The 26677-nt window shown below is 39.4% G+C and overlaps 2 protein-coding genes across 5 annotated transcripts in view; both read left to right on the forward strand.

Moving 5' to 3' along the window:
* Positions 1 to 26600, forward strand: LOC109041059 (nose resistant to fluoxetine protein 6). Of its 4 annotated transcripts, XM_072302266.1 has the most exons (12): positions 4 to 352; positions 1303 to 1481; positions 3147 to 3331; positions 5285 to 5376; positions 6679 to 6860; positions 8543 to 8703; positions 18239 to 18413; positions 18891 to 19084; positions 19892 to 20024; positions 21579 to 21762; positions 22420 to 22562; positions 23842 to 26600. In XM_072302266.1, the coding sequence occupies exons 1-12, from the start codon at positions 142 to 144 to the stop codon at positions 24091 to 24093; spliced, it is 2091 nt and encodes a 696-aa protein (XP_072158367.1). In that variant the 5' UTR covers positions 4 to 141; the 3' UTR covers positions 24094 to 26600. The 4 variants fall into 4 exon arrangements, with proteins under 4 accessions (XP_072158368.1, XP_072158370.1, XP_072158371.1 ...); XM_072302269.1 differs by lacking the exon at positions 22420 to 22562 and having other exon boundaries at positions 2 to 352; positions 23842 to 24050; XM_072302267.1 differs by lacking the exons at positions 21579 to 21762; positions 22420 to 22562 and having other exon boundaries at positions 1 to 352.
* The window catches only part of LOC109041083 (venom protease), a 21076-nt gene continuing 20216 nt past the window's right edge, over positions 25818 to 26677 (forward strand). The window contains exon 1 of the mRNA XM_019057251.2: positions 25818 to 25957. Coding sequence (XP_018912796.2) covers positions 25932 to 25957 — 26 coding nt within the window. The 5' untranslated portion in view covers positions 25818 to 25931. The remainder of the gene's footprint in view (positions 25958 to 26677) is intronic.

Below are 26677 nucleotides of genomic sequence, written 5' to 3' on the forward strand. Positions count from 1 at the left end.
GGAACAACTGGCTTAAAAGTCTATATCATAGTAATCTAGACATTCTCACTTCTGTTAAATCTTCAATGACTCACGTATGAGATCTTCAAATGAAGTGGTAGTCTGTTGCATTCGAAATTGTGATCGCGAACTGTAAGGGCAATGTTGTGGTGTTTAAGGGTTTCCGTTGGGGCATTTCTTTTTTGTTCGTGTTTTGAGCAGCGCCCTTGTGCCACTATCGGCGATGCCTTTTACTCTCTCGACCCTCTGTTGGAGCTCTACACCCCGCTGAACACTGAAAACACCCACTGCTCCGACCAGACAATTTATTTTCGAAACGCCGCTAAAAAGCGCACACCATGGGCTTTACAAAGTTAGACTACTTTCAAATTCCATCTTTTATACATTTTTTTTATTTTCTAGATTGAACGAACAGTGTCATTTTCTGGCCAAAATTTAGAGGCAACAGAACTGACGAAAAGGTACTCATGAGGTTATTTGAAAGGGCGAGAGCCGTATTGGCTTAAACCGCACTGCTAGAATACAATTACATTCCACCTGACAATTTATCTCTTTATCCATAGACGAATGCGTATTTTACATAAAAAACTTCAAGGAATTTTCATCAAATCACAGGAGAAATTCACCAAACATTTCTAAAAACCATTGTAAAGCGTACACATAAATGCATTTTTGAACTCAGTCAAACATACTATCGAAAAGCTCGTGTAATTTATATATATTTGAAATATTTTCGCAATAATATCTTTAAAAAGTGTTTGAAAATATTTTTAAAAACATTTTTGTAAAAATATTGTCATCGAAAACACCTTGGCTGTATCGGACATATTTTAAAAATATTGCTCAAGTCTAGCAAGAACTCAGGTTGACGGGGGTAAAAACACATTTTCAGAGGTTGACCTGTGTGAGCCTTAGCATCACTTTATCAGGAGTAGCAAGGGTAACTGGGTTTCCCAGCGGGAAAACCCCGCGAGAGTTTGAAATTCCGTCAGAACCTCTGAATTTTAGCCGAGTGCAAAATGCTTCTATAACGTTTGTTTTCACAAATTGAAACTTCTTACCTGGGCGCTGCGTTAACTAAGAAATTCATAATTTTTAATCGTCAAAATTAGCCGCACTTTATCTATGCCCTCACTTAATTACCAATACATAATTCCTCCATCAAAACGGGGTAGAAATTTGAGAGCCTCTTAAGCATGTATTTCAAGTAAATTTTGAAGTTTTTAGGCTTGAAAATGACTGAAAATTTCGGAAGAACAGAATAATAAGAATAAATTAATTTTAATTTCATACATTTGATAGTGCTGGACGCATCCTCAAAAGTTCCTTCAAGTCTCCTTGCCGGTAACGTCGTCGATCTTGGAAATTTTGATCAATGTCTTGCAGTCCGCAGCGATGCCTCCGACGCTCATTTGCACGTCGTCGGAAAGTATTGTCTCATAAAAGCCATTTTCAACCAAACTTGGAGTGAAAATCAAGAGGTAAGAGACCAGTAATGACTCGTAGTTGAGGCGTTAGGGGCAAAATGGGCATTTCTTGGTTGTGGAGTTTCAGAATCTCCTGTGCTAATTTTTAATTTAGAGAGGATACCACTGGTTCAATTTTCTGAAATTTTACATTTTCAGCTCTATACTTATAATCATAAAGAATACTCGGTAATAGTTTCAACAAATCACATACATTTGCTTCAGTTATGATGACGTCAGCTGAGATTTTGAGACACTGTAACCAAGAAATGCCCTTTTTGCATCCAGCGCTTCAGTTTTATGAGGTTGACTTTTTACAAACGAGCCGTAGCGAAAGGAAAAAGTTGTTCTTAGTCATACGTGGGTCAAAAATGTCGATTAGCACATCAGGAAAGTCTGGAATTCGTTCCTGACTTCAAAATGAGCGCTGAAAAATTGCGCGTTTTCGAGCTTTCCGCCTTTGAAAACCATAGTAAAGGATTAATACAGGCGAATCAGTTTCAGATAATACATTCACTTCCAATCCTCACGAAAAACTCAAATCTTTCCGCCGTCATGTGTTGTGCATTTTCAATTAAACACAAACAAATACAACCACCTTCATTCGTTCAAAACAGGGGGCAAGCCCCCAGACCGCTTTGCGGTAAAACCCTTCCCCCACGAAGCGCTGTACGCCTCAGGCGTTATGTGTTACGCGTTACTCTATTGATCTCATATTATTGAGTAAGTCATACTTGTTTTCCTGCTATCCAAGTGGAATCGTATAAAAGTAAAAGGAATGTTGTTGTTCACTTTCATTAGAAGAGCTGCGTCACATGATGATGGTCATTTTAAGTTCCGCGTGGTGTCCCGAATCAGGAATGACACGTCGGTAACAAATTTTGACTTTGCTGGAAAAACTGCACTTTTTGCAGCGAAAAACTCAAAACTGCGCAAATTTCTTTCGCTAACTGGCTGACTGTAAAATTAGGAATGAATTTCAGACTTCCCCGATGCGCTCATGGTAACCTTTGAGTCATTTTGGAAGAAAAAACTCTTTGGAACAAACTTATTTGGCCCGTCGAGGCAGATGAGACGTAATTTTCAGGCATAGAATGCGTCAGTGACCTGCTCCTAAGGATTTCCATAACCATACGCACGGTCTCTTACTCTCACAAAAAGTCAAATGTTTTTAGATATTCCTGAGAGAAAGGTCCGTGTTTTTTTCCAGAGTCAGTGCATTAGGTAGCACTCTTAGGACCCTTTCAAGGAAAAATATGGCCGTTCACCGGGAAAAAATATATCCTACCCCACGCATACTCAAAATTGATTCAAACTAGACAATGAATAAATGACCGATAAACCTCCTGAGAAAACAAATCGTTTGACCACAGGTCTAACTGGAGCTGGTATGAAGTTTGCGATCTAAAACACACATTTTCAAGAAAAATCGATTTTAAATTCCTCTGTTCACAACCAAATCTGTCTGATCAGATAGCAAACTAGCGCCCTTTATTTGCAAAATAATGTACTCTTCTGGACGACTGCTTGAATTTACCACCAAAATCTCAAAATCCAAATTTGAGACCCATCTCAATAAAAATCTCTCTTCTGAAAATTTTACCGCCATGAACTAAAATTTCTTCTGGACAGTTACAAATAAGAGCTTATCGTGATTTTGATCTTTCTTTTTTACTGCAGGTTAGTTTGAGAGACCTGAGCGAAGCATGGACATGGTCTGTATGTATTCCGGCTGCATGCAGTGGAGAAGATCTGACTCATCACTTAAAACTGTCTCTTAACGGTATCGCTCAGCAAGTACATGAAGTTCATTGTACAAGCGGTACGGACAATGTTGGTTCATCCGCAACATCTTTACTCATGATGTAAGACTCGTTGATAGAAATATTCTTTTATGGAAAACAAGCCTTTAAGAATATTTTATAAACTTCCAAGGAACTTATTTGAGTAAGAGATCTTCTTAAAGTTCTCTAATGTACTTTTCAAATAAATTTTAAGAAGCTTTTAGGGTCTTGACTGCAAATGATTCTCCCTTAATAACGCGCTTGTTTGCATGGTTTATTTGACTATGTTTCAGGCTCGTTTTGTCGATTTGGCCGGATATCGGAAAAAAATCCGGTAATCCAACAACCGAATTTTTACGGAAAAATCCGGGTTTCAAAGGCGGGAAGCCCAAGAACGCGCAATTTTTTCACTCATTTTGAAGTCAGAAGTAAATTTCATATCGCGAAGAAATTCCGTAATATCATGACAACATTTCTCTTTTATGTCCATCGTGCCGGGAAACTAAAAATTGAGTAGTTCATGTCTCTGCGTAGATGAGTCTTTTGCTAAAATTTGTTGGCCACGATCAATTTTTGGTACAACGCCAACGGGGCGAGGTGACTCAAAAACAGACTCTTTTGGGCGAGAAATGTGAGGTCTTTTGAGCGAGCAAAATACGCGAGTGTAGAAGAGGGAATCGCGAAAAGGAGGAGCCGGGACCTTTTGGGCAAGTAGAAAATACTGTAATATATTAACTCATTATTGATACCAACTGGTCGATTAAGAGGCAGTTCCTTGTGAAAAATTGTGAAGTACTCAAACTTAATATCACAGCAAACTGGGATGCTCAGGAATCCGTGAAAAAGATAAACTGCGAGCCAAAATTAAAAAAAAAACAAGCAGAAAAATCCAACATGAATATGTTGGAAAAGCGTGCCGAATAACTAAAATGTTGGACACATACCTACTATTTTCACGTCTTTGTTATTTGCATCAATTGGTACTTTTTGCTAAATTTGGGAGAAAATATTGATTCATGAACGTTGAATGTAAATTGATTTTAAAGATTCCGTCCAATTATCTTGATTTTAAGCTGATATGCAGCATTTCGCACGACCGTGATTTTGGCGAACTGCCGTGCATCGAAATCGCGTTGAATTATCTCTTTGGATTTCGAACTGTAACTTCTCTCCTATTCGGCCGATTTTTACAAATGAGGTCTCTTTTTATTTGTACTTTAACGGAAAGTAAGGAAAAACTCGCTAAATAGACGGAAAACAATTTTTGTGAAAATTTGGTGGATCCTGGCGTCACGGTGAATGGTTAATCGGGCGTGGAAGATAATAGGTTCGACGAGGCGACCCTCTCCTCGCCGTCTTTTATTGCCTTGCTCGAAACCTGACACCCAAAGCTATATCGGGAGATAACTGCAGTGGTTCGAGTGGATTTCTGCAGGGGCCACGGTTAGTACATGGTATAAAGAGTCACGAGGCTCATCACAGATTGCACGTGCAGTGCAAGACGCTCATTGGCTAAACAGTTTTGGCGGGAAAGAAGGTTCTAGAGTTGAGTCCTCCGAGCGTAATAAAGCTTCTATGAGGTTTTTGTCAAATGAAATAATACGGTTTTGACAGGAAAATGTTCTCAAGGGTTCCCAATTAGCAGTTCATTCGGTTTTTTGGTAAGAGACCATCAGGGCTTGACAGTATAATGGTTCAAAGACAAGAAAACGGGTCCGAGGAAAAAAATATTTGGACGGCCCGTTGAATAGCATTGGTTGATCGGTGTGCTGTACTATGGTACATCCGAGTGATTTCAAAAAGCGAGCCCTACTGGCACGCTTAAAACTTCCCCATCGGTTTGTGTACGGACACGCTGCCTACATTTGATACATTTTTAGCCAACATAATTTCTGTATTTGTCTGCACCAATAATTGAAGATTTTTACGAATATGATGTGACTTGAGTGACTTGTGTGTTTAAATTAATTCTTGAAAAAATTGTAACAATCAAGAGGAACTGCTATATTAATCAGTTGTTGTTTTTCCCGTTAGTTGTTTTATATTGACATCCGCCTTCTCCGTTTTTGTGGCCACTTGGATCGAGTGGAAATCCATTAAAATACCTCATCAACTCACAAAATCAGGTGAAATACCATTTTTGGCTTTATATTTTTTAGTGCACTCTCGCTAGATTCTGATTGAATCAAGAGTACTTTTTCTTGTCGATGTTTTTAAGAGTCTGGACTCTAGATCCAATGTGTTTTCCAGTGTAGATATTGCCTGTCTGGGCTCAGTTACCATAATTCCTTAATTAAATAGCACCCTAGTTGTGGCTTTGCCTTGACGCCTAACGTTTACAGCTCCTCTATCCGAATTTGAATCTGCAGCACCGTGGTAAAAATTGACGATAGGAGCTGCGTTTCAAAATACCGTAGGAGTTCTTAAAGCCGACTAAAGAAGGCTATTGAAAATCATATAGCTGGCTGTAGAAAGCGGAGCAAATCATATAGCCGGGCTATACGAAGTACGAAGCTGTAAAAAAGTATACAGTCGGGCTATAGTTCCTGTCGCCGGGCTTTACACTTTATCGCCATTGACTATAAAAGGCTATAAGAAATTGTGTAGAAATTCGTGTGCTTTGGATATCATTAAAGTTGATACGGAACTACCTTAATACTTACGAGACACACATTATATTTTCCTTTAAAACATATTTTTTTTCATCAATTAAAATGAGAATAATCCATACAGAGTGTGCAAACATTTCAAAATCATGAGTTGAAAAGCGCTGACTCCGCGAGATAATATATTAGAGCCTAACACAAAACGGAGCGGTGACGCACTGGCGCCTTCAAACCTAACACGGATACTTCACGCATTGCGCAATGCGTGAAGTATCCCTGTTAGGTTTGTAGGCGCCAATGCGCGTTTCGCGCTCTCTGCCCGCCCGCCGCGCCGCAGCGTGCCACGGCGTCTGAAGCAACTATTTCACACCAGGTGTATTGCACAGTATCATAAGAAATTGAAGGCGCTCCAACATATTAAGAATGACAGGCATCCTTCAAAATTACGGAGCTTTCCTCGCAAAATAAATCAAGATACTACGGCACAAAAAGAGAGCGGTAGTCCAAAAACTAACTAAGTCCTAGTATCCGTATTTAGTAACGTTTAGCATTAACTTTATCGTCTGGCTGTTGCTTAATCGCCATCGGCTAAAAGAGGCTATAAGAAATTGTACGGCCGGCTACAGAAGCTATTGGAAATCTTACAGCCGGCTTTAGGTCTATAGTATTTTGGAACACACATTCTACTGTCAATTTTTACCTGGGCAGACAGCAGAGCGTCAACGTACCCTGTAATTCTGCAATTGTTACAGCTCCTCCTCTGCAATTCCTGTTCACCGTGCATCATTCTTCGAATATAACGAGAGTTTTGCTTGATTTTAGTGGTGGCTTCATTTTCTCTACGGACTAACGGGAAAATATTACTAAATAACTCCCCGCCCGGTCGAATGATTGACTCTCTCCAGGGAATCAGAGTTATTTCGACACTTACGATATTGGCGTTCCATCGGGCAATATATTTCGTTATTGTTCCGAGTATTAACCACGCTGATGTCCCCAGGAAGGTGAGACCAATGAACTTTTGAAATATCCGATGCTATCTTACTTTTAAAATGAAAAATCACCAATACCTATTTCATTTTTGAACATTTTTGGACTGCCAATGAAAACGTATGAGGAGTTTTACTAATTAAAAACGTTGCGATGATTTCACTCACTTGATAAATGTCTCTAGAGATGAATTAATGAATTAATGATTAAGCAAGGATTCCAACAAATCTGTGTTCCCCCTCGTAAAGTTAAATTTCGATGTATAGAATAAAAGTAAACAAATATGTGTAAGTGTAAGTCTTGATTCATACGTAAAAACGCATTTTTTTAAAAAAAAATCTCCCAGAACTGATCAATGCTTAATGTGATCAAAGTCACTCAGAATGATAAAAAAAAACTTGTAACCAGAATCAACTTGGATTTACAGTAGACTCTGGATTATCCGGATTAATTGGTGCCGGGCCCGATCCGGATGAAAAAGAAATCCGGATAACACCAGTAAACACAAACACCACCAACCAACACCACAGTATTCTTATTATGTATACATCATGTACATACCAACACGAATTTAAAAGGTTAACACCAAACTGAACGACTTAATGGTGATTGTGAATGGTAGCCGACAACGATAAATTACAATGCAACGATCAAAGCGCGCAATGCGTGAAGTATTCATGCAGTCTTGTAGCCGCTAATGTGCGTTTTAGGCTAACTAACCGACTGCACTGCGTTTGGCGTAATGCGAGAAGTATTTATGCAACCTAGTAGGCGCTAATGCGTTCCACGCCGACCTCACTGTTTGGCGCAATGCGTGAAGTATTCCTATTCAGCCTTGTAGGCGCCAATATGCCTTGCGACCGCTTCTCCGCGGATCCGCTCACTTATCGGAATGCGTACGTAGTTACATGGTTGCAAAATCGATCCGGATAATCCAGAGTCCGGATAATACGAAGCCGGATAATCCAGAGTCTACTGTATATCACATCACCACAAATGTCTCTTCAGTCCTGAAACGGTTTCTACAAGATTCTCCCTTAGATGTGAAGAATGGCTTTAAATATGTCAAGTCGGAGTTGGTGTTTCTTGCAATTAGTTTTTTGCATGGTAAATAAATAGTATAGGAAGAGATTAGGCAACGTCAGGTGATGCTATGCTGATTCTCGTTGCAGCCATCTACAGGTGCTTTATCCTTTGAATACATCTTCAATATACTACACTGATCATTCAAGTGTGCTGTTATCATTTAAAATATAATGGCTACCTATGAGAGAGAATGTTTTAATTTTGTCTAGAGTACCTGTATAGGGAGAGTAGCGACAGATCGGTTCATGGAGGGCTTAGGGCCCAAAAGTGCAGCCACCCTTCTGAGCAACTTCTAACACACAAAATTTCACTGCCAGCCTACAGATTTCAATTCTAACCAAGATGGCTAAGAATGTACATAAATGAGCGTTCTTTCGCAAAAATAAGTAAATTTATGCAAAAAGTAAACCAAATACATGCTTTCTAAACGACGGTTCGTAACAATTGTATTTGTAAATCGCTCTGGACATTCGAAATTCATAGGTTGGCTGCCCTTTTGGGCCCTAACTTTATTCGCGGAGGCATCGGTGAAGGCCTGATGGACTTTCGGAGTTTCAGATCTGTCGCTATACTCTCCCTATACAGGTACTCTAATTTTGTCTTATTTCAGCTTACCCATAACGTATTGGAGCTGCTTGTGTTGAATGGAACTCTTGCCGTTGATGTTTTCTTTTTCATGGGTGGTACTGTGTTGGCCTACGGTTTTATAAAGGAGAGGAAGGCTCAGTTACCGTTCTCTTTCTTCAAGCATGTTATGTATCGCTATTTAAGGTAAAACAGATTTGTTCCATAGATTCAATCATATCACAAGTACTTGAAGTAAATTATAACGGAAGTAAACTAGCATCGAGTAATCGAACACACTTTGTTAAGATATTGATTTCAATTCCGGTTTTTGACAAATCAACCTATCCATAATGCTCAAAAAGCACACTCCAAGAGTTGAGCCCTAAAATATTCTTATGTTACCCTAAAATTAAAACTGGAAGTGCGATAAGCAAAAGTCAACCGTTCTACCGGGCTCATCAAACGCTCCGCATTTCAATAGTCTCAGATTTATTTTCACTCGTTGTTGTGCTCTGAAGCGAGACGGTCGCGCTTCATCTCACGCCGGATCAGTATTTTTCAACAAAATTTCGGAAAGAAAATCACCAGCATGTGATTCTGCTGGAATCGAGAAAAGTGCTCGCGTCGCGGTGTTCTGGCGGCCGGGTCCCGAGTGATATTAGTGCCAGAGTCATCATAAACAATAAACAATCGTATGGCAGACCGGCCTGTAGTGTGTAAACACGGTGTCAAGTGTAGCTACGTCAACAACGTTTTTCTCGGGTGCGAAAAATGTCTAAAGCGGGGATTGCTCACCGGCCTAACCTACCTACCTCGAACTAAACTAGACACGTTGCCAAATAGCCAAATGGAAAATCCGTTCGGGAAAAGTTCTCTTCTCCCGAGGTCTCCGCCCCGCCCCCCTCAGTCTGCAAGGGCGGATGATAACCTCTCTCTTACTGCTACGGAGTCAAGCTTGACAGCGATGGCGTCGGTAGAAGATAAAGAAACAATTATTGATGAAATTCTAAACACCAACATTGTTCCTGTTCTTCAGGCCCCTACCATTGATGCATCAGTTAAAAGTTTTATGACCAAGGCGCAAAACATGGTCAAAACGCTGTCCAGTGACAAAAATGAACTGGTGAATAGAATCAATTCCCTTGAAGCAGAAAATGCGAAAAAAATACAGAAACTACAGGAACAAATTAATGCGATTAGCTCTGCAAATGCAAGCTCTCGATCTAGAGATGCCCATCTACAATCTGGGAAAGAGTTAGTTAAAAATAACTCTCGTAAGCCCTCAGGGCAATCTAAATTAACACAGTTCGCCACTGGGAAACCAGTTACACCAAAACCAGGTGCATCTACAACACCTGTTTCTAACCAATTTGCCACTCTGGAAAATGACGTGGAATCGAATCACGATGCTGATGACTCTGAATCTTCTGATACATGGGTCGACTACAACTCGGATCCCGAATTTAACTCCAAACGGAAAGCTATCCAATCTCAAAGAAGGAAGCGTAAGAGAGCGAGTACTTCAGCTTCAAGTGTCCATACCGATGATCAACAAACCAAACTGGGTGAGAGCGCTCCAGTTAAAGTAAATATACCTAATCCTAGTGTATCAAATGCATCTAGTGTTAAGAAAATTTTACCCACTCCTCCCATTAAAGTTATAGGTGTAGACAATTATGTTAATCTTGTAGAAATAATTACAAAAAAATCAGTTAAAAAGGAAGATGTCAGAACTAAAATTATTAATAATGAAGTCTGGCAACTAAATCCGAAAGACGACGCTACGGCGAAAATAATTTTAGAATCCCTCAGAGAAACACATGAGACTAATAATAAAGTGCAGTACTACACTCACTGCAATAAAAATCTGCGTGATATTAAAGTTATTGTAAGAGGGCTTCACCCTTCAATCGAAGAGCAAGATATTCTTGACGACTTAAAAAATAAAGGTTTTAAACCTAAAAAAGCGACTTGCCTTATGAAACGGGTCCCACTATCGGACGCGGAACTTAAAGCTTTGAAAAAATCAGTATCACCTGTGGATTCAGCTCCACAGACCCCTGATCCTAAGTCAGTGCCTGAGCAAAATTCAGTCTCGGCTATGGAAACAAACTCCACCGTCAATGAGACAACCTCAGGCGAAACCTACCCCTCAGAAACAATTGTAGATAAAGATAATGTGCCTCTTTTTATTGCTGACTCTGCTTATGTAAGTAAAACTAAACTGATAAAAATACCAGTCCATCAGGTCGACTTCGACTATACTGATGATATAGAAAAAATCTATAAGATTGTTGGAATCTGTTCTATGGTTGTAAAAGTAGAACCCATTAAAGTTAGTACTACTAAGATAATACAGTGTCGAAAATGTCAGAATTTCGGACATTCCCAAGCATATTGTGGTAAGCAAGCACGTTGTGTAAAGTGCGCAGCTAAACATTTATCCACAGAATGCCCTTGGGCGAAGCGCATTATCAACCCTAAGTGTGCAAATTGTGGGGTAACAGGTCACCCAGCTAGCTATAGAGGCTGCCCCTTCGCGAAAGCGATGCAAAAAGACAGAGAAAAATCTATTAAAATGAGAAAGGGAAAGATCGATGGGTCTAATTTTCCTAACTTCCCAGATAAACCAAATAAAAAGAAAAAAGGGGGAAAAAATCCTCCTAGTGCTATTAAACAAGGAGTTAGCTTCGCCGACGCAGTATCCGGCCCGAAACCCTCTAATCAACAGGAAGAGCTCATAAGTCAACTCTTAATGACCATTGAATCATTAAGGAAGCAACTAGAGGAGATGAGTAAGAGACAGGAAAAATACGAACAGGCTCTTATGAGCCGAGTGTTGAGTTCTCGATAAAATGAACAACAAAAATGAAAGCATTCTTAATCTTATCGCATGGAATGCGAATGGATTAAAACCTGCTAAACTCTTAGAATTTAGTGAAAAAATGGCAAAATTACGCGTAGATATAGCATTGTTCTCTGAAACCCATTTTGCTAGGGAATCGAGAGGATACTTGAAAGGATATAGATTTTATAATTCACGACATCCTTCTAATAACGCTAGGGGGGGAGCCTCTATTGCTATCAGGGAAAACATTAAACACTCTGTTCTCGAAATTGTAGAAGAAGAACGTTTCCAAGCGGTGATTATTCAAATTGAGTCATCGCTAGGGCCATTTAATGTCAGCGCGTTATACGCTCCACCACGTCATCGATGCTCAGTTGACGACTATTCTGGTCTACTTGATAAATTGGGTCCTCGCTTTCTTATTGGGGGGGACTTCAACTGTAAAAACGTCAGATGGGGTTCGAGATTAACTAACCCGAAAGGTGATAATCTTGAAACTGCAGTCAATCTTATCGGAGGTGATTTTATCTCTCCGGGTAAACCCACCTTCTATCCAGGTAATCCATTGAAAGAGCCAGACGTAATTGATTTTTTCATCTTCAATAATCTCAATCTCAATAACAAAACTTCTTGCAATGTGTTAGAGGGAAAAAAAGATCATGTGCCGGTTTTCTTATCTATATTTGCTACTCCAGTATTAGTTAAACGCCCACCCTGTCTAATTTCTACTCAAACAGACTGGAAAAAATTTCGAGAATTATTAACTTCCCGTATTAATAACTCAACTTCAATAAACGACTGCTCCACACTTGATAAGGAGGCAGAGTCATTAATTTCGAGCATCCAAGAGGCTGCAAAAGCAAGCACGCCGGTTGCTAGAACTTTTAATAATTTTCATCATAAATGCACTCTTCCAAAGGAAATACTCAGCCTTATTGACCGTAAAAACAAAGCGGGAAGGAGGAGAAGGATTACTCACCATGAATCTGATAAAAATCTCTACAATAGACTAAACAAGGCAGTGGAGAAACGTATTAATGAATTTCGTAATGAAAAATTTGAAAAATTTGTAGCTAATCTCAGCCCAAGCGAAGCTAATGATTACACCCTTTGGAAAGCGACAAAATCCCTAAAACGTCCTTTCCTAGCTAGCTTCCCAATTAGAAAACCGGACGGTGAATGGGCAAATAATAGCCAGGAAAAAGCCCATACTATTGCCGATCACCTTGAAAAAGTATTTCAACCTAACCCCTGCGAATCTCCAGAGAAGGAATGCGAACTAGAGGAAGAAGTTGGTAATATTAATTTTCTCCCTGCAGAAAAAATCAACAAAATTACATATGACGAAATTTTCAAGGAAATTAAATATAAAACAAAAATCAAGAAAAGTCCAGGTTTTGATCTTATCTCAGCAATTATCCTCAAGCAACTTCCTCCTGCGGCAATCAAAAAATTAGAAGCACTCTTTAATGCAGCATTGTCATTGAAATACATCCCTAGTCAATGGAAATTGGCTGAGGTGATTGTTATTTTAAAATCCGGAAAACCTCCTTCAGCCCCTAGTTCGTACCGCCCTATATCCTTACTTCCCCTGATATGCAAACTTTTCGAGAAGTTATATATTAAACGTTTACTGACAATTGTAAATAAGAAAAAGTTACTTCCTAATGAGCAGTTTGGTTTCAGGGCTAAACATAGCACAATAGAACAATTACACCGGATCTCTTCTTATATTGAAAAGGCGCTAGAGGAGAAACAGTTTTGTAATGTAGTTTTCTTGGATGTCGCCCAGGCATTTGACAAAGTCTGGCATTCTAAAGTGGCATTTAAACTTTCTAAATTCTTGCCTGGGAACCACGTGCAATTAATAATGTCCTACTTAGCAGATAGATCTTTTAGGGTTCGATTTGAAGACTCTTACTCTGAATTTAGGAAAATAAGAGCAGGGGTACCTCAAGGTTCAGTACTCTCCCCCCTAATCTTTAGTCTCTTTACAGCTGACGTACCAAAACCTAAAAAAGGGAAAATTGGGATCTTTGCGGACGACACGGCCGTTGCGTCCTCCGCGCCCACATATGAGGAGACAGTCACTAACATCCAAGAGTGCCTGGACGACATCCAGGATTGGACTGAGCGCGATCGCACGGCGCTTAACGCCACCAAATCAGTTAACGTGGTCTTTACCTTAAGACCATATGTTTATGTCCCTGTGATCCTAAATAAAATTGCTATTCCCCATGCGCAAAAGGCTCCTTACCTCGGCCTTACCATGGACTGTAAGTTAAAATGGAAGGAGCATATTCTAAATAAGAAAAAGCAAATTGACTTAAAGCACAGACAGATGCTATGGCTTCTCGGAAAGCGATCTAAATTAAAGCTAAAAAATAAAGTTTTACTTTATAAATCAATGTTAAGGCCAATCTGGGTATACGGCTGCCAGATTTGGGCGTGTGCCGCCAGTTCCAATCTCAAAATTATTGAGACAATTCAAAATAAAATACTCAGACAAATGGCAGGGGCCAGGTGGTACGAGCGTAACATCGATATTAGAGATGAGCTCGGGATCGAAGAGATGGACATGTACATCTCACGTATGTACAATAGATATGAAGAGAGACTGGGCGGTCACCCCAATCCCGAAGCAATAGCGCTTTTGGATTGGGGCTCCGAGACCCGGAGGTTAAAAAGACGCAAACCACATGAGTTGAGCACAGCTCATTTCCGTCGGTGTTAGGCTCGTGCCTCTGGCCCTTACCAGTCTTAGTCGACTGACAGGGCGAAAGCATAGTTAGTAGAAAAATTCTCTAGAATCTAGTTCTAGGAATAATTATAGTTAATATCAGTTAGTTTTTCTCCCGCTTTTTACAGGATTTTACTTCTATCTCATTTGTTCATCCTTCATTTTCATTCTCATTAATTTAATCCATAAAGCGGTGTTTATTTCTTTTTTATTATATTAGGCTTAAAGGAAAATTTGTAAAGACTCGTAAGGTCTAGTAATATAAGTTGTAATTCAATATGTGTAATTACAAAATTAAATAAAAAAAAAAAAAAGATTTATTTTAGGGTAAATTTATAAAATGATTTTTTTTTCTTTAGGATATAATAGGTGAGATGTGCTTGCAGGTGTAACCAGGGCCGGATTTACCTACTTGCCGCCCATGGGCCGCCTGTATTTTGCCGCCCCTTTCTCATTCGTTTTGAAACATCAATAAAAACCATCAAGTGGACATGCCGGAGGGGGAGGGGTGCATAAGACGCGTTTACCTACTCATGTTGGATACATTTTTGGCGAAAGCCCTGTCAACACTACTAGTAAAATTTCACGGAACTTTGCGCGGAAGTTAAGTTCCGTATACCTGTCTCTGTGTGGACAAGGTCCTCCATTTATAAGAAATGAACCAAAAAATTATGAAAGAACAAACATAAATGTGGTTGAATAATTTTAACTTATTCCGCCTGCGCCGCGCTGATAGCACTGTGTTTGGCGCAATGCGTGAAGTATTCGTGCAGTCTTGTAGGCGCTACGCGTTTCACGCCAACCGCTCCTGACCGCACTCGCGCCGAGGGCTTGTCCTTTTCTTTTCAAGTCCTCGTCATCATTTCTCTCTGCGCTAAGCTCCAGGCCAAATTGCGTGTTTAGTTCCTCTCTTAACTCGACTAAATAAAGATGCTGTCTCTTGTGTCACCGAAAAACAAAAAAATTCGAAATTACTATACTCTCAGGAAAGAGAGATTTTTTCCCCTTTTCTCATTGATAATTTTTTTTCTGAATCCAATTTTTTTTATACCTACATTATAAAAATATTGCAAAATTTGCCGCCCCCTAAATTTGCCGCCTTGGGCCGCGGCCCATGTGGCCACCCCCTTAATCCGGCCCTGGGTGTAACGGATCCAAAAAACTTGAAGTGAAATCGATATATTAGCAAGAACATTACGATTTCACTTTCGATGCAGACTCACTCTTACTTATTTACGAGTGAATGTAGTTAAAGACTCAAAATTGTATGGTGTGCGTTGCGGTCGAATGTATCGCAAAGTACCGCAACATTCACGATAACGCTTTTATGCAACCATACAGGCTCCAAGGACGGCTGTGTTGCATACATCAGAACCTGAAGGGGCTGAGACTTTCCTGATTACAACATATGGATTCAACTATGCATTATTCATGTTTCGAAGAGTGCCGTGTCGCCTTATCCAATATTACCCGCCACCTCACTCAAAAAACTAGTATGGGAAGAGTGACTTACCGGCCGAGTTATGGATCACGGAAAAAAATGACTGTGCGAGGATAACCAGCTTGGTTTTGTTAATTAAAAGTTGGTGCCGTATACATGAAAAAACTGATAGAATAACCAACGGCATTGTATTGTCCACAACGTCTTTAGGGAAATCAATCATTTTCAGTTAGTTGCTACTAGCTAAAATCTGTTCACCGAGACAAAATTGATGGTAAACTACTCCATCAAGTTGACTCATTGCACCAAAGAGTGCGCTTGCGCTTCACCTATCTTGTTTTTGGTTAATGCTACTCGGTTAAGTGGGCTCATTGAACTACAGAATGCGTTAGTGCAAATTATAAACTTGTTGATTATGAAGGTCACCATCTCAGATAACTCAATGAAAGTATTTTGTTAGTAGTCTGCCCCGTCAATTTTTTACGCTTTACCAACATTGAGTCACCAAAGAAAGCAATCAGATATGGGCTGATTAGGGAAAGTATGTTGATAAATTTTCAAGAATTCATATTCAACCCACCTTGTGTGACTGATAAGCGTGTAATAATATGTTCGTGGAGCGTACTCCTTTTCCCGTCCCTGGCTCGGGCGACGGTAAAGTTGCCGTAAAACTATATGACTTCGAGCAATTAATTATTCTTGACTCTGCTCGGTTTTAATGATAATTAAAGGGCATTTATTACAACAATTCAGAAACTCGGACGATGTTAAATTTTTCACTGATATAAAAAAACGGAATTAAAACGAACTAAAATATTCATCAAAACCAAAAATTATTTCATTCTAAAAGTGAAGTATACCTCATATCGTAATTTTTGAGGGTAAAAATAAAACTAACACTGATATAGGTGGTAAAAATGGGGAACCGAAGCGGCCCATTGATGGCGCGGAGCGCCTTCAGGGGGTTGAACCGCGTAGCGGTCAGGGAGCATAGCCCCCTAGTATTTGACTATTTGCCTAGGCATTTGACAATATGCCTAATTTTACTATTTGTCTGCGACATATCGATTGCAGTGTTTGAAAATGTCTTTCCTCCCCCTCCCTCCCCTTGGCACCAAGTTTTACGAAAATCCGACGAGCAGGAACCCGGATAGCGTTTTAGGCCACGCCCGCCACCTTGGTTTTTCGAAATTAGACTAAAAATTCGAATTTAATCGATAGAATAAGAGCCGATCTATCAATTTAGGCCACGTCCGCCGTCTTACATTTTCAAATTCAGGAAATTCAACTTGTGAAACGCATCATACCCGAAATCTAAGCTCAGATTCGGCTTCCTCGTGAAAAATCGATGCCACTTCATGTATCTTATGTAACCATAGCATAAAGAAAAGAGGGTAATCGTAGGCGTAAAGATTCAATCAAAGCCGGCCGGTATGCGGAAGTAGGCACGGAATTCAAACGTTTGAGCTACGCCGCCAGGCGCCGGCGTCAAGCATTTGGTTCGTCCGTTTCCGAGAAAACAAACTTCTTCTTACTCATCAGCTGACCCACTCCGAATCACCCATGTTGCCACGTCGGACTGATATGTTAGAATCTACACGCCTACGTTAATCTCTTTCCTTCATGATATGGTGACATATGATACATGAAATTGCATCGATTTTTCACGAGGAAGCCGAATCTGAGCTTAGATTTCGGATATTATGCGTTTTAAGTCAAATTTTCTTTTATCTATTTTAAATTACTCAGGAAAATTTGCGGAAACTCATTAGAATAATTAAAAACATTGATCAGAAATACAAAATTGACGGTATTTGAATCCATTAATCTCCGAAATAACTTGAACACGGTTGTTCTACGACTTTTTACGTATGTTGTTTTCTTCCGCATTGGTTGTCGGCAGCGTGGTGGCCAAAGGCCCCTGGTACTAATAATAGTTTTAAAAATCAATTTTTTTCAACATTCAAAATTCCAGGGAAATGGCAGAACGTTTTACAAGAAAATACTCCTTTTTATGGCTAAAAACACAAAATATTAGGTTCTCCTTGCTTTCATGATTGATACACTAAACATTCGGATGGGTCAGTTTACCATCTTTGAAGGTCTATCTCAGCAACGTTGTGAGGGACGTCTACGGAGGACGGCGCGCCCGCCCAGCAGTGTTGGTGCGAATTACCATCTTTGTTGTCAACGCCTACCTGATCGCGGTTTGAGGTTTCTAACCATCATACATTTGTGCTCGTAGCAAAATTGTTCTCAAGGGTCGAATCTGGGAATCCAAGATGGTAAATGTCACCTACTATCTGGCTATAAGCACCAAAGATTTTTTCCGTGATCATGGAACCATAGAATATAGTTCGTGGATCCATGCTTATAGGTTCACGACCAATAAAGTATGGCTCAGAAAGCCATACTGTGGACGGTAAGTCACTTTGGTTAAAAATTATGGATCTCCGAGCCATTTTTTATGGGTCTTAGAGCCATACCTTTTTTTGAGTGATGTTAAAGCGCCCATTTAGGGGGTACGTCCCCTGACTGCTCCGCGGTCCACCCCCCCCCCCCCAGCACGCGCTTCGCGCTTCCAGGTTTTTGCGTTACGCATTACTCTTCTGATCTTATAATATAGAGTAATGAGAGTATGAGAGTATGAGTGTAGAGTATGAGTATGAGTATGATATGAGTGTAATTTGAATTTATCTTTCATTTCAAGGATAACTCCGGCATACTTATTCGTGATTTTGGTATACATCATGATATTTTACGACCTTGGCTCTGGACCTATATGGGATCTTTTTGTCGGTCCTCAAAGGCAAAATTGCCTCGATAACTGGTGGACCAATATGTTGTACATCAACAACTACTGGAATAACAGCGAATTCAAATCTGTGAGTATCAAATAAGCGATGCGACTTTCATAATAAATCGCATCATAATTTAAATATACTTTTTAGACCGTCTTCAAGAAAAGGAGCCTCCTTACACAGAAGCAAAGAATTTTGTTGAAAAATGTATAAAATTAATTTTACGAAGGCTTTATCGTATAACTGGAGGTAATATTGCAGTATGGATCTAAGTATAACTCAATTCACCAGGAAAACTTTACTGAAGTGGATAAATTTTATCGAGTACTTAATTTATTACTCCTCATCTGCATGAATAAAATTCAGCTCCTCATTAAAGCAAGAAAGCATACCTAAATCAGGGCCTCTGATAAAACCAGCTAGTGGTATTTTATTCGCAGTTTCACACGCAAAAATTTAGGGTGTTTTGATACTTCGCAATGGCTGAAACGAAGTTAGGTGCTCCTTTGCATTAGCGTACTAAATCAATTCACTCCTAACTTTGTATTGTGTCGGTAACAGTGTTTGGGGTACACCTGGTATCTGGGTGCGGATATGCAATTTTATGTGGTGGCACCTCTGTTCCTGTTCGCTCTTTTAAAATACCGGAAATGTGGCATTTTTCTGATCGTGATCACATGTTTCGCATCGAGCGCTTATTCTTTCTGGGTTACCTACATCAAAGACTATCCTTGGACGTTCACCATAGATTACAGGTTAGTTGATATTTTAATTCTGTTCACAATTAGGTCAAAATTTTAGTCTATACATCTTATCGGAAACAATGACTAGAAGCGGTTAAAAACGTTTGTTACAGAGAGGGATTCTGTTTAAATTTAGATTCAATGTAAAAATGAAATTGTTATGATAATTTAAAAAATTCACTTGTCAATTCTCCTGATTTTATGCTGATTGAACAAATTATCAAATCATTTCTTTTAGGAAGCGCTCAAGTTGCAATTTTTTGCCAACGGTTATTTCTTATTATACGCACGAAGAAACTAGGCATTTGGATAGTTATTCAGAAATAAGTATTTTCTGTCGATCTTTAGATATCCGTCATCAAAATACGAGTCTGTTCTTATAGTGCAACTTGCAACTGAGAAAATGCATACGAAAATGCGTTGAATTTGAAGCAAAGTGGAAGAGGGAAATTTTTCGCAAATACCTGGAAAGATTTTTGGATCCTGCATTTATGCTAAATTCTTTTGTAGTATTAGGGTCAAAATTTCGTGTTCCTTGAAACTCTCATAATGTTAAGAATTTTTGTAAGCCCTGCTTGCATACGGAGTAGCTTCAAGACTTTTTAAAGGTACTTGATTCAAAACGTTTAAACATACAAACAAATCCCCCCCCCCCCCAAAAAAAAAAATCGCATATGAATACCTAGGAGAAGTTATGATTATGAAGTTTAAATGTGTGTTCTGCTCGCTTTTGTATAAAATATCATTGCCCATGTTCACTCATCTCCCTAATCTATGAAGCTCCACAGACCATCATCAAATCTCGTTCTTTTTTAACAGTGTGTTGAAACGCAGTCGCTTCCAAATGGAACTTTACTTTCCAGCACATGCAAGACTACCGCCTTTTTTGATAGGTCTCTTGTTTGGGTATCTGCTCGACCATTACAGGAAAGAGAAAATGAAGATGCATTTGGTGAGTGAAAGCTGTAAATATTTGTAAGATACCCAGGGCCAGATTTACCTAATTGCCACCCATGAGCCGCCTGTACTTTGCCGCCCCCATCTCATTCGTTTTGAAACATCAATAAAAACCGTCAAGTGAACGTGCCGGAGGGAGAGGGATGCATCAGACGCGTTTACTCTTGATGGATACATTTTTTGCGGAAGCCCCGTCAACACTACTAGCAAAAATTCACGGAACTTGGCGCGAAAGTTAAGTTCCGTAAACCTGTCTCTGTGTGGACAATGCCTTCCATTAATAAGAAATGAACGAAAAATTATGAAAGAACAATCATAAATGTGGTTCAATAATTTTAACTTCCACCGCCGCGCCGTGCTGATCGCACTTTGTTTGGCGCAATGTGTGAAGTATTCCTCCACTCTTGTAGGCGCTATACCTTTCACGCCGACCGCTGCTGAACGCACTGTGTTTGACGCAATGCGTGAAGTATTCATGCAGTCTTGTAGGCGCTATGCGTTACACGGCGACCGCTGCTGACCGCACTGTGTTTGACGCTATGTGTGAAGTATTCATGCAGTCTTGTAGGCGCTAATGTGTTACATGCCGACCGCCGCGCCGAGGGCCTCTCTTTTTCATCTCAAGTCCTCGTAATCATTGCTCTCTGCGCCGCACCGCTCTAGGCCAAATTGCGTGTTTGGTTTTTCTCTCAACTAGACTAATGAAAGGGCAGCCAACCCTCTAACTCAAAAATGTCACTGACAAAATTCAGATTCCAATGTCAGACCAAAACGGCCAAGATTGTTCATAAATGAGCGTTCTGGCCAAATTGCGTGTTTGGTTTCTCTCATAACTCGACTAATTAAAGGTGCTGTCTTTTGTATCACCGCAAAAACGACGAAATTAGAAATTACGATACTTACAGGTAATGCAAGATTTTGCCGCCTTTTCCCGTTTGCAATTTTATTTTTATACCTACATTTAAAAAAAATTGCAAAATTTGCCGCCCCCTAAAGCCGCCATGGGCCGCGGCCCATGTGGCCGCCCCCTTAATCCGGCCCTAAAGATACCTACTATAGTTCCGAACTACTACTTATTCGATGTAGATGTAAACTGGTTGGAGAGACCAAGACAGTAGTATAGTATGTAATATCCCCATCATTATTTGACGATCAGAAACTTGATGCTGGGATAGATTATTAGCTACTTCATAAGTTTCAATCATCGTAAAAAGATTCTGTGGCACATATATCGGACCCATTTAAGGCATATCTCCAATGTCCTAAATTAACATACGTATTTTCGACCTTCGATATCAGAAGGTGCTTAAAAGCACAGAGACGGGGTGGATTAGAACGAAGAAAATTATAAAGTTTCCACTTCTCAAAATTTGAAGCGTCTGATTCGAATATTTTTAATGTTACCCGAAAGCCAAAATTTCAATTTTTTTAAAAAAAAATGGTTTCTCTTACGATACAATAGAATAATTTTACTCAGAGTACCAAGCTGGAGCTCGTTAAACTTTTTGTATCATGTCACTGCATGTCGTAAACATTTGCTCCTTTTCAGTGGTCGAGAGTGATCGGTTGGATCACTGCCATGATTTTTATGACCTCTGTCCCATATGGACTGACCTATTTCTACTGGTATGGGTCTGGACCATTGCTCTCTGCCCTTTACGCGGCCTTGCATAGGCCGTTATTTGTTCTATCCGTTGCATGGATTATTTTCAACTGTGATCAAGGTTATGCAGGTAAGGTTTAATCAACATCATCATTTGGTCAGGTTAGGTTACGTTAGGTTAGGTTACGTTAGGTTAGGTTCAACCAAATCAAATTAATTTTTGCCAATTAGTCGCAATACCATGTTTAAGAATTTGTCATTTGATTGATATGATAATGATATTTTAGTTGAGTAGAAAGGAGGAAGATAGTTAAAGTCCAAGTTCCCTATCGAAAATTTTCCTTATCACCCGAGAGTCAATTGTTTTAACTTGATAAAACTTACCATTCTCTCTACTGCCTTGATTGATATTTCACAAAGTAAAGGTGAAGTATACGGGGCTGCTGTGCTGCTCCACTGCACTATACTAAAAAAGAGCACAGTATATCAAAGAAAAAGAGGCTGTAGGGGGACTTGTATTTTAAAATTCATTCTTATGCGTTTGAAGGGAGAAAATCAGAAACTACGACGGCAATTGAACTAAATATTAGTTCGTAATATTTGGCGTTATATGTATAAATTTGAAGCTAGTTCATTCTAAAAAATGAACGAAAATGTCTTTAAAATAAATAATATGTGATGCGTTTGTTTGCAGTATGCGCAAACAACACTTGTAAAAACAAATAAACAGTTATGGACCATATTCTGAATTTGCTTGTAAAATATCATTATCTCTTTATATTTTCAGGCCCAGTAAACTCGTTTCTGTCACATCAGTCCTTCCAAGTGCTTAGCAGATTAACTTTCTGCTTCTATCTGGTTCATTGTACTTGCATGCATTACGATCTTGGGACCAAACGCTCTGCCATATACTTCTCTTATTTTAATATGGTGAGTATAAGAGGGTAGTGAAGCCTGAGATACCTTTAGATAGTGGATACAAAATATGAGGGATATAAAAAGGATCATTAGAATGGGAGGGTAAGATAGAGCCACAGCCAACGGCGAGACTGCATGATAGCTGGCCACCATTAGGTACTGGTCCCGCATCAGCTGCAGTTTCAATAATGAATTAATGCCAGAGGCACAGTAAAATACTAGCGGGCTACGCCCCCTGGCCGCTACGCGGCCCAACCCCCTGAAGGCGCTCCGCGCCATCAATGGGCCGCTTCGCGGCCCTATTTTTACCCTCCTATCAGTGTTAGTTTTATTTTTCCCCTAAAAATTACGATATGAGGTATACTTTAATTTTAAACTTTACTTAAAATTACTTTAAAATTAAAAGGAATGAGGCGTTTCGGAATGACTGCTTGACAAAATATTGCAGTAAAACAATGTATAATGATAGTCAGGTAATAATTGAGATCTCATGAGTCGGGAATCGAACTCACACCGAGTTCCAAGTGGACGCATTCGACGTCTCAGACGACTCGGTCACCGCTCCACGTTAAGGTCGCTAGCGCGAATCTTATGTAGATAATACGCAGGCTACACAGCTACTGCGCAACCTCCTCGACCACTGCGCATCCTCCCGCGCATAGCGGTAGCAGTACCGGAGCATTCTGTAAACTCACTCACTTTTATAACGTGATTTTAAAAAAACCTGGGTCCTTTTTCCAAAATCTGATTACAGCGAGCTCATCTACGGCCTATTACCTGTCGATTTACGCAAAAATCATGGAAATCGGCCCGGTAGAACGCTCAAACGAACTATGACAAAAAGTATAAATTTACATTGTTTAAATGGGAGAATTCGCAACTTTACCACGTAATATAAAAAAAAACCTGGGCCATATTTTGAAAATCTGAAAAAAGTTGGCTTATCTAGAGACAATTGCCCGTCGATAGCCGCAAAAATCATGAAAATCGGCCCGGTAGAACGCTGGAGCTAAGCGTTACCAGTTTCGCAAAATTAGGAGGTCTTGGAGCTTATAGTATAGAAGAAGGAATCTTGAGAAAAAATACTGACGGCTGAGCCTGAAATGCGGCGCCGCAGAAATACTGAGGTCAAAAATATACGTAGGATAAATACTCCGAGGGTCATGAGACTTTCAGCAATATTATCAGCACCCCTGCCAATAAATAAGAAAATATTTCAAAGGTATTTTCAAATAATTTTAATTTGTGATCAGACCCCGTATTGAAAATGTTTTCTTTAAAAATGTTTCAGTTCCAGGCCGTAGCCTCTGATGTCATCATTTTACTTCCATGCGCCGCCGCTGTGTCACTTATTTTGGAACATCCGTTCATTCACCTCAATAAGCTCATTTTCAAAAAAAGATCAGGGAAAGTTGCGCAATCAGAGCACCCTGTGAATACCACTAAAAGCGCCTGGGTCATTACGCCGGAGCTGGACCAGGCTTCGACACACACCAACATCTCGACGACAACATTAGTGAGCTCTGCTTGGACGCTCAGTTAGGCAAAGCTAATGTCAAGCCGCTGGATGAGAAAAATTCATCCAATGATCCGATGAGAAAGCAGGGAACACTGTCGATGACGGACACCCTTACCGACTTGCTTCGCAGGAACAGCATATCAACATTGAGGTTTTATAGAAGCTACGTGCATTCTCAAAGTTTTGCTTGAGACTATCACCCGACGAAAAAGCAACAAACTCCGACGAGGATAGAAAACTTCAGAGTCAAGCTCGGCAAAAATCGCGCATTCTGTCGGGATTTCATTAAATTTACGGGCATTTCTATACCAGCTCTTGAACATAGGCACAATTTCATTCTTAATTCGGATGACAACTTGCAAAAGGCGTGCGCGTCGCACAGTGGATCGAGTCAGTAGGAGAGGTCGGACAAAGATTGGAAACTTTAAACGCTTATAACTTCGTTGATACAAAAATTTGAGGTTCTATAAGTGGTTCCATTGGTTTTTTCGTAAAATTTTTTTCCAGACCTACCCCTTGAAATTTAAAATGTGACGAAATTCACATCAAAATTTGCAGTCTCAGTAAAAAATTTCATGTCCGACCTCTCCAATGGACTCGATCCACTGCACTGCGCGTCGCGTCACTGCGCTTCTAACTCGAATGCCCTCATTTCTACCGATAGGATTCTCGCTGTCAAAATTTCAAAAAAAGAAGGAAAAGAAATTAGGTTGGCTCAATAGGCATAGGTAAGATATAGTTTTTGTTACAACATGAACCCAAAAATCAAACCTTTCGGAGCAATATGGATGCAAAGTTGAGAGGGACCCTTTGAACGAACTGTCTTGTAATTTTTTTTTTGCCAACATTACATTTTGACCAAAAATAAAATATTAAATGAGAATTCTAAGGAGCTCAAACTTTCAAAATTTAAATTTTGTGGTTCTGGGAAAAAAATTTTCAAGATAGATCGTCTATTTTTTTTTTGTCTATTTCCAGAGCCAATAAGCCCTAGAAAGTGCAAAATGTCATGAGTGTGCTCAAAGGGGGGTCTGAAACTTTAATAACAAAAACCAAGTTTAGGATTCATTGTACTGACTTTGCATCCCTTACTTTCAGGGAATTTTAGAAGTTATGTCCAAAATAAGACAAAAGTCATATTTTCACATTTACGTCATCCTTCCAATAATTTTTCACGGATAGTTAAAAGCTTTTTAACGATATAATTTAAATCTCGCCAACACCTTCAAATTTTCAAGAAAAAAATTACATGATTTTCCGATATTTTTACATTGATCTCTCGCAAATATAGCTTCAGTTTTTGAGTAAAAACGATATTTTTACTTGTTTTTATAATGGAAATGCACAAAAGTACATAGAGGGAAAATATTAGCTTAATCTCGATTTTATTCTTTTGTGGTTCGAAACAAAAGAAATTATATTTTTATTTCTAAAGATGTTTTTACTCACTGATAGAAGTGTCTTAGGAAATATCCCAAGTAATTAGTAGATATTTCAAAATTGTTGGATTATTTTAATGTGGAAGAAATTAGCGGGGGCGCTTATTAGACCGTGGCATTTTTACCCGGTTTTTCTTTCCGGAGAAGGTTACGCTCAATCAAGCTCACGGCCAAATCTCGCTCTGGAGTAGTTAACGACAGTAATTATTAGGAGCCGCGCATGACAATTTTATGGAGGATTTTCAATTTTACGTGCAGTATTTGCGAAAGAAGAATGAGATGAGACCAGCATTTTAGCCTACTCAGTTGGCCACGAAAAATACGTGGAAGTTATGTGGGAGATGTTTTCTCTTCCACATCATGGCTCTTAAGTCGATTCTTGTCCGTTAAGTTCGTGCGATTGTCTGATCTTGCAGTGCCAAAATGAATGCATCGGCATGGATGCTCAAGTAAGTATCATTTGGACATAACTAAACCATAACTCTACACGTCTCCTCGGGTCATAAAGTTCGCCGCAAATCAATAAAAATTTTCATTATACCGTCCGTCGTTCTGAAATTGATAGGGTTTAAGACGTTATGACTTCATCGATGAATTCGCATTAGAGAATCTTCAGCCCACTCGAGCGTCATACAAATATATTCTGAAAAACAATTTAAGCTCTGATAATGGCACTTTAGATTTGTGTCAATACATTGTCTGAACAGTATTTATGCAATTTCCAGAATTAATTGAATTTTACAAACTAAATATTATACAATTATTATGCAAAAGATGTCAATACATTTATTTTTGCTCAATATCCAAAGAAACTTCAAGAGAGTGATTGGGGAGTAGAAAGTGCCACCAAAAAATGAAAAATAAAGGAAAATATGTTCTTACCGTCTACAAACATTTTTTCTCTTTAATGATTCTTTTTTTTTTTTATTTATTTTGGACCTTCGTCCTCTGTGTGGGGGCAAAAATTAACTGTCATAATTCTGCCGGTCAATTTTCATTCTAGGTCTTTTTAATAACGAATAAAAAAGACTAAAGCAATTCCAGTATTGTATGCATCTAGGTATGTTGTAATAAAATGATGTGCTATAATGAGATATTTTGTCATTTCTTTATTTTAAACTCTTTTGTTCCCCGCCACAACAACAGAACCTGCTGTAGGTATTTAGTGC

Source organism: Bemisia tabaci, chromosome 7 (assembly GCF_918797505.1).
Source record: "Bemisia tabaci chromosome 7, PGI_BMITA_v3".
Taxonomy (NCBI): Eukaryota; Metazoa; Arthropoda; class Insecta; order Hemiptera; family Aleyrodidae; genus Bemisia; species Bemisia tabaci.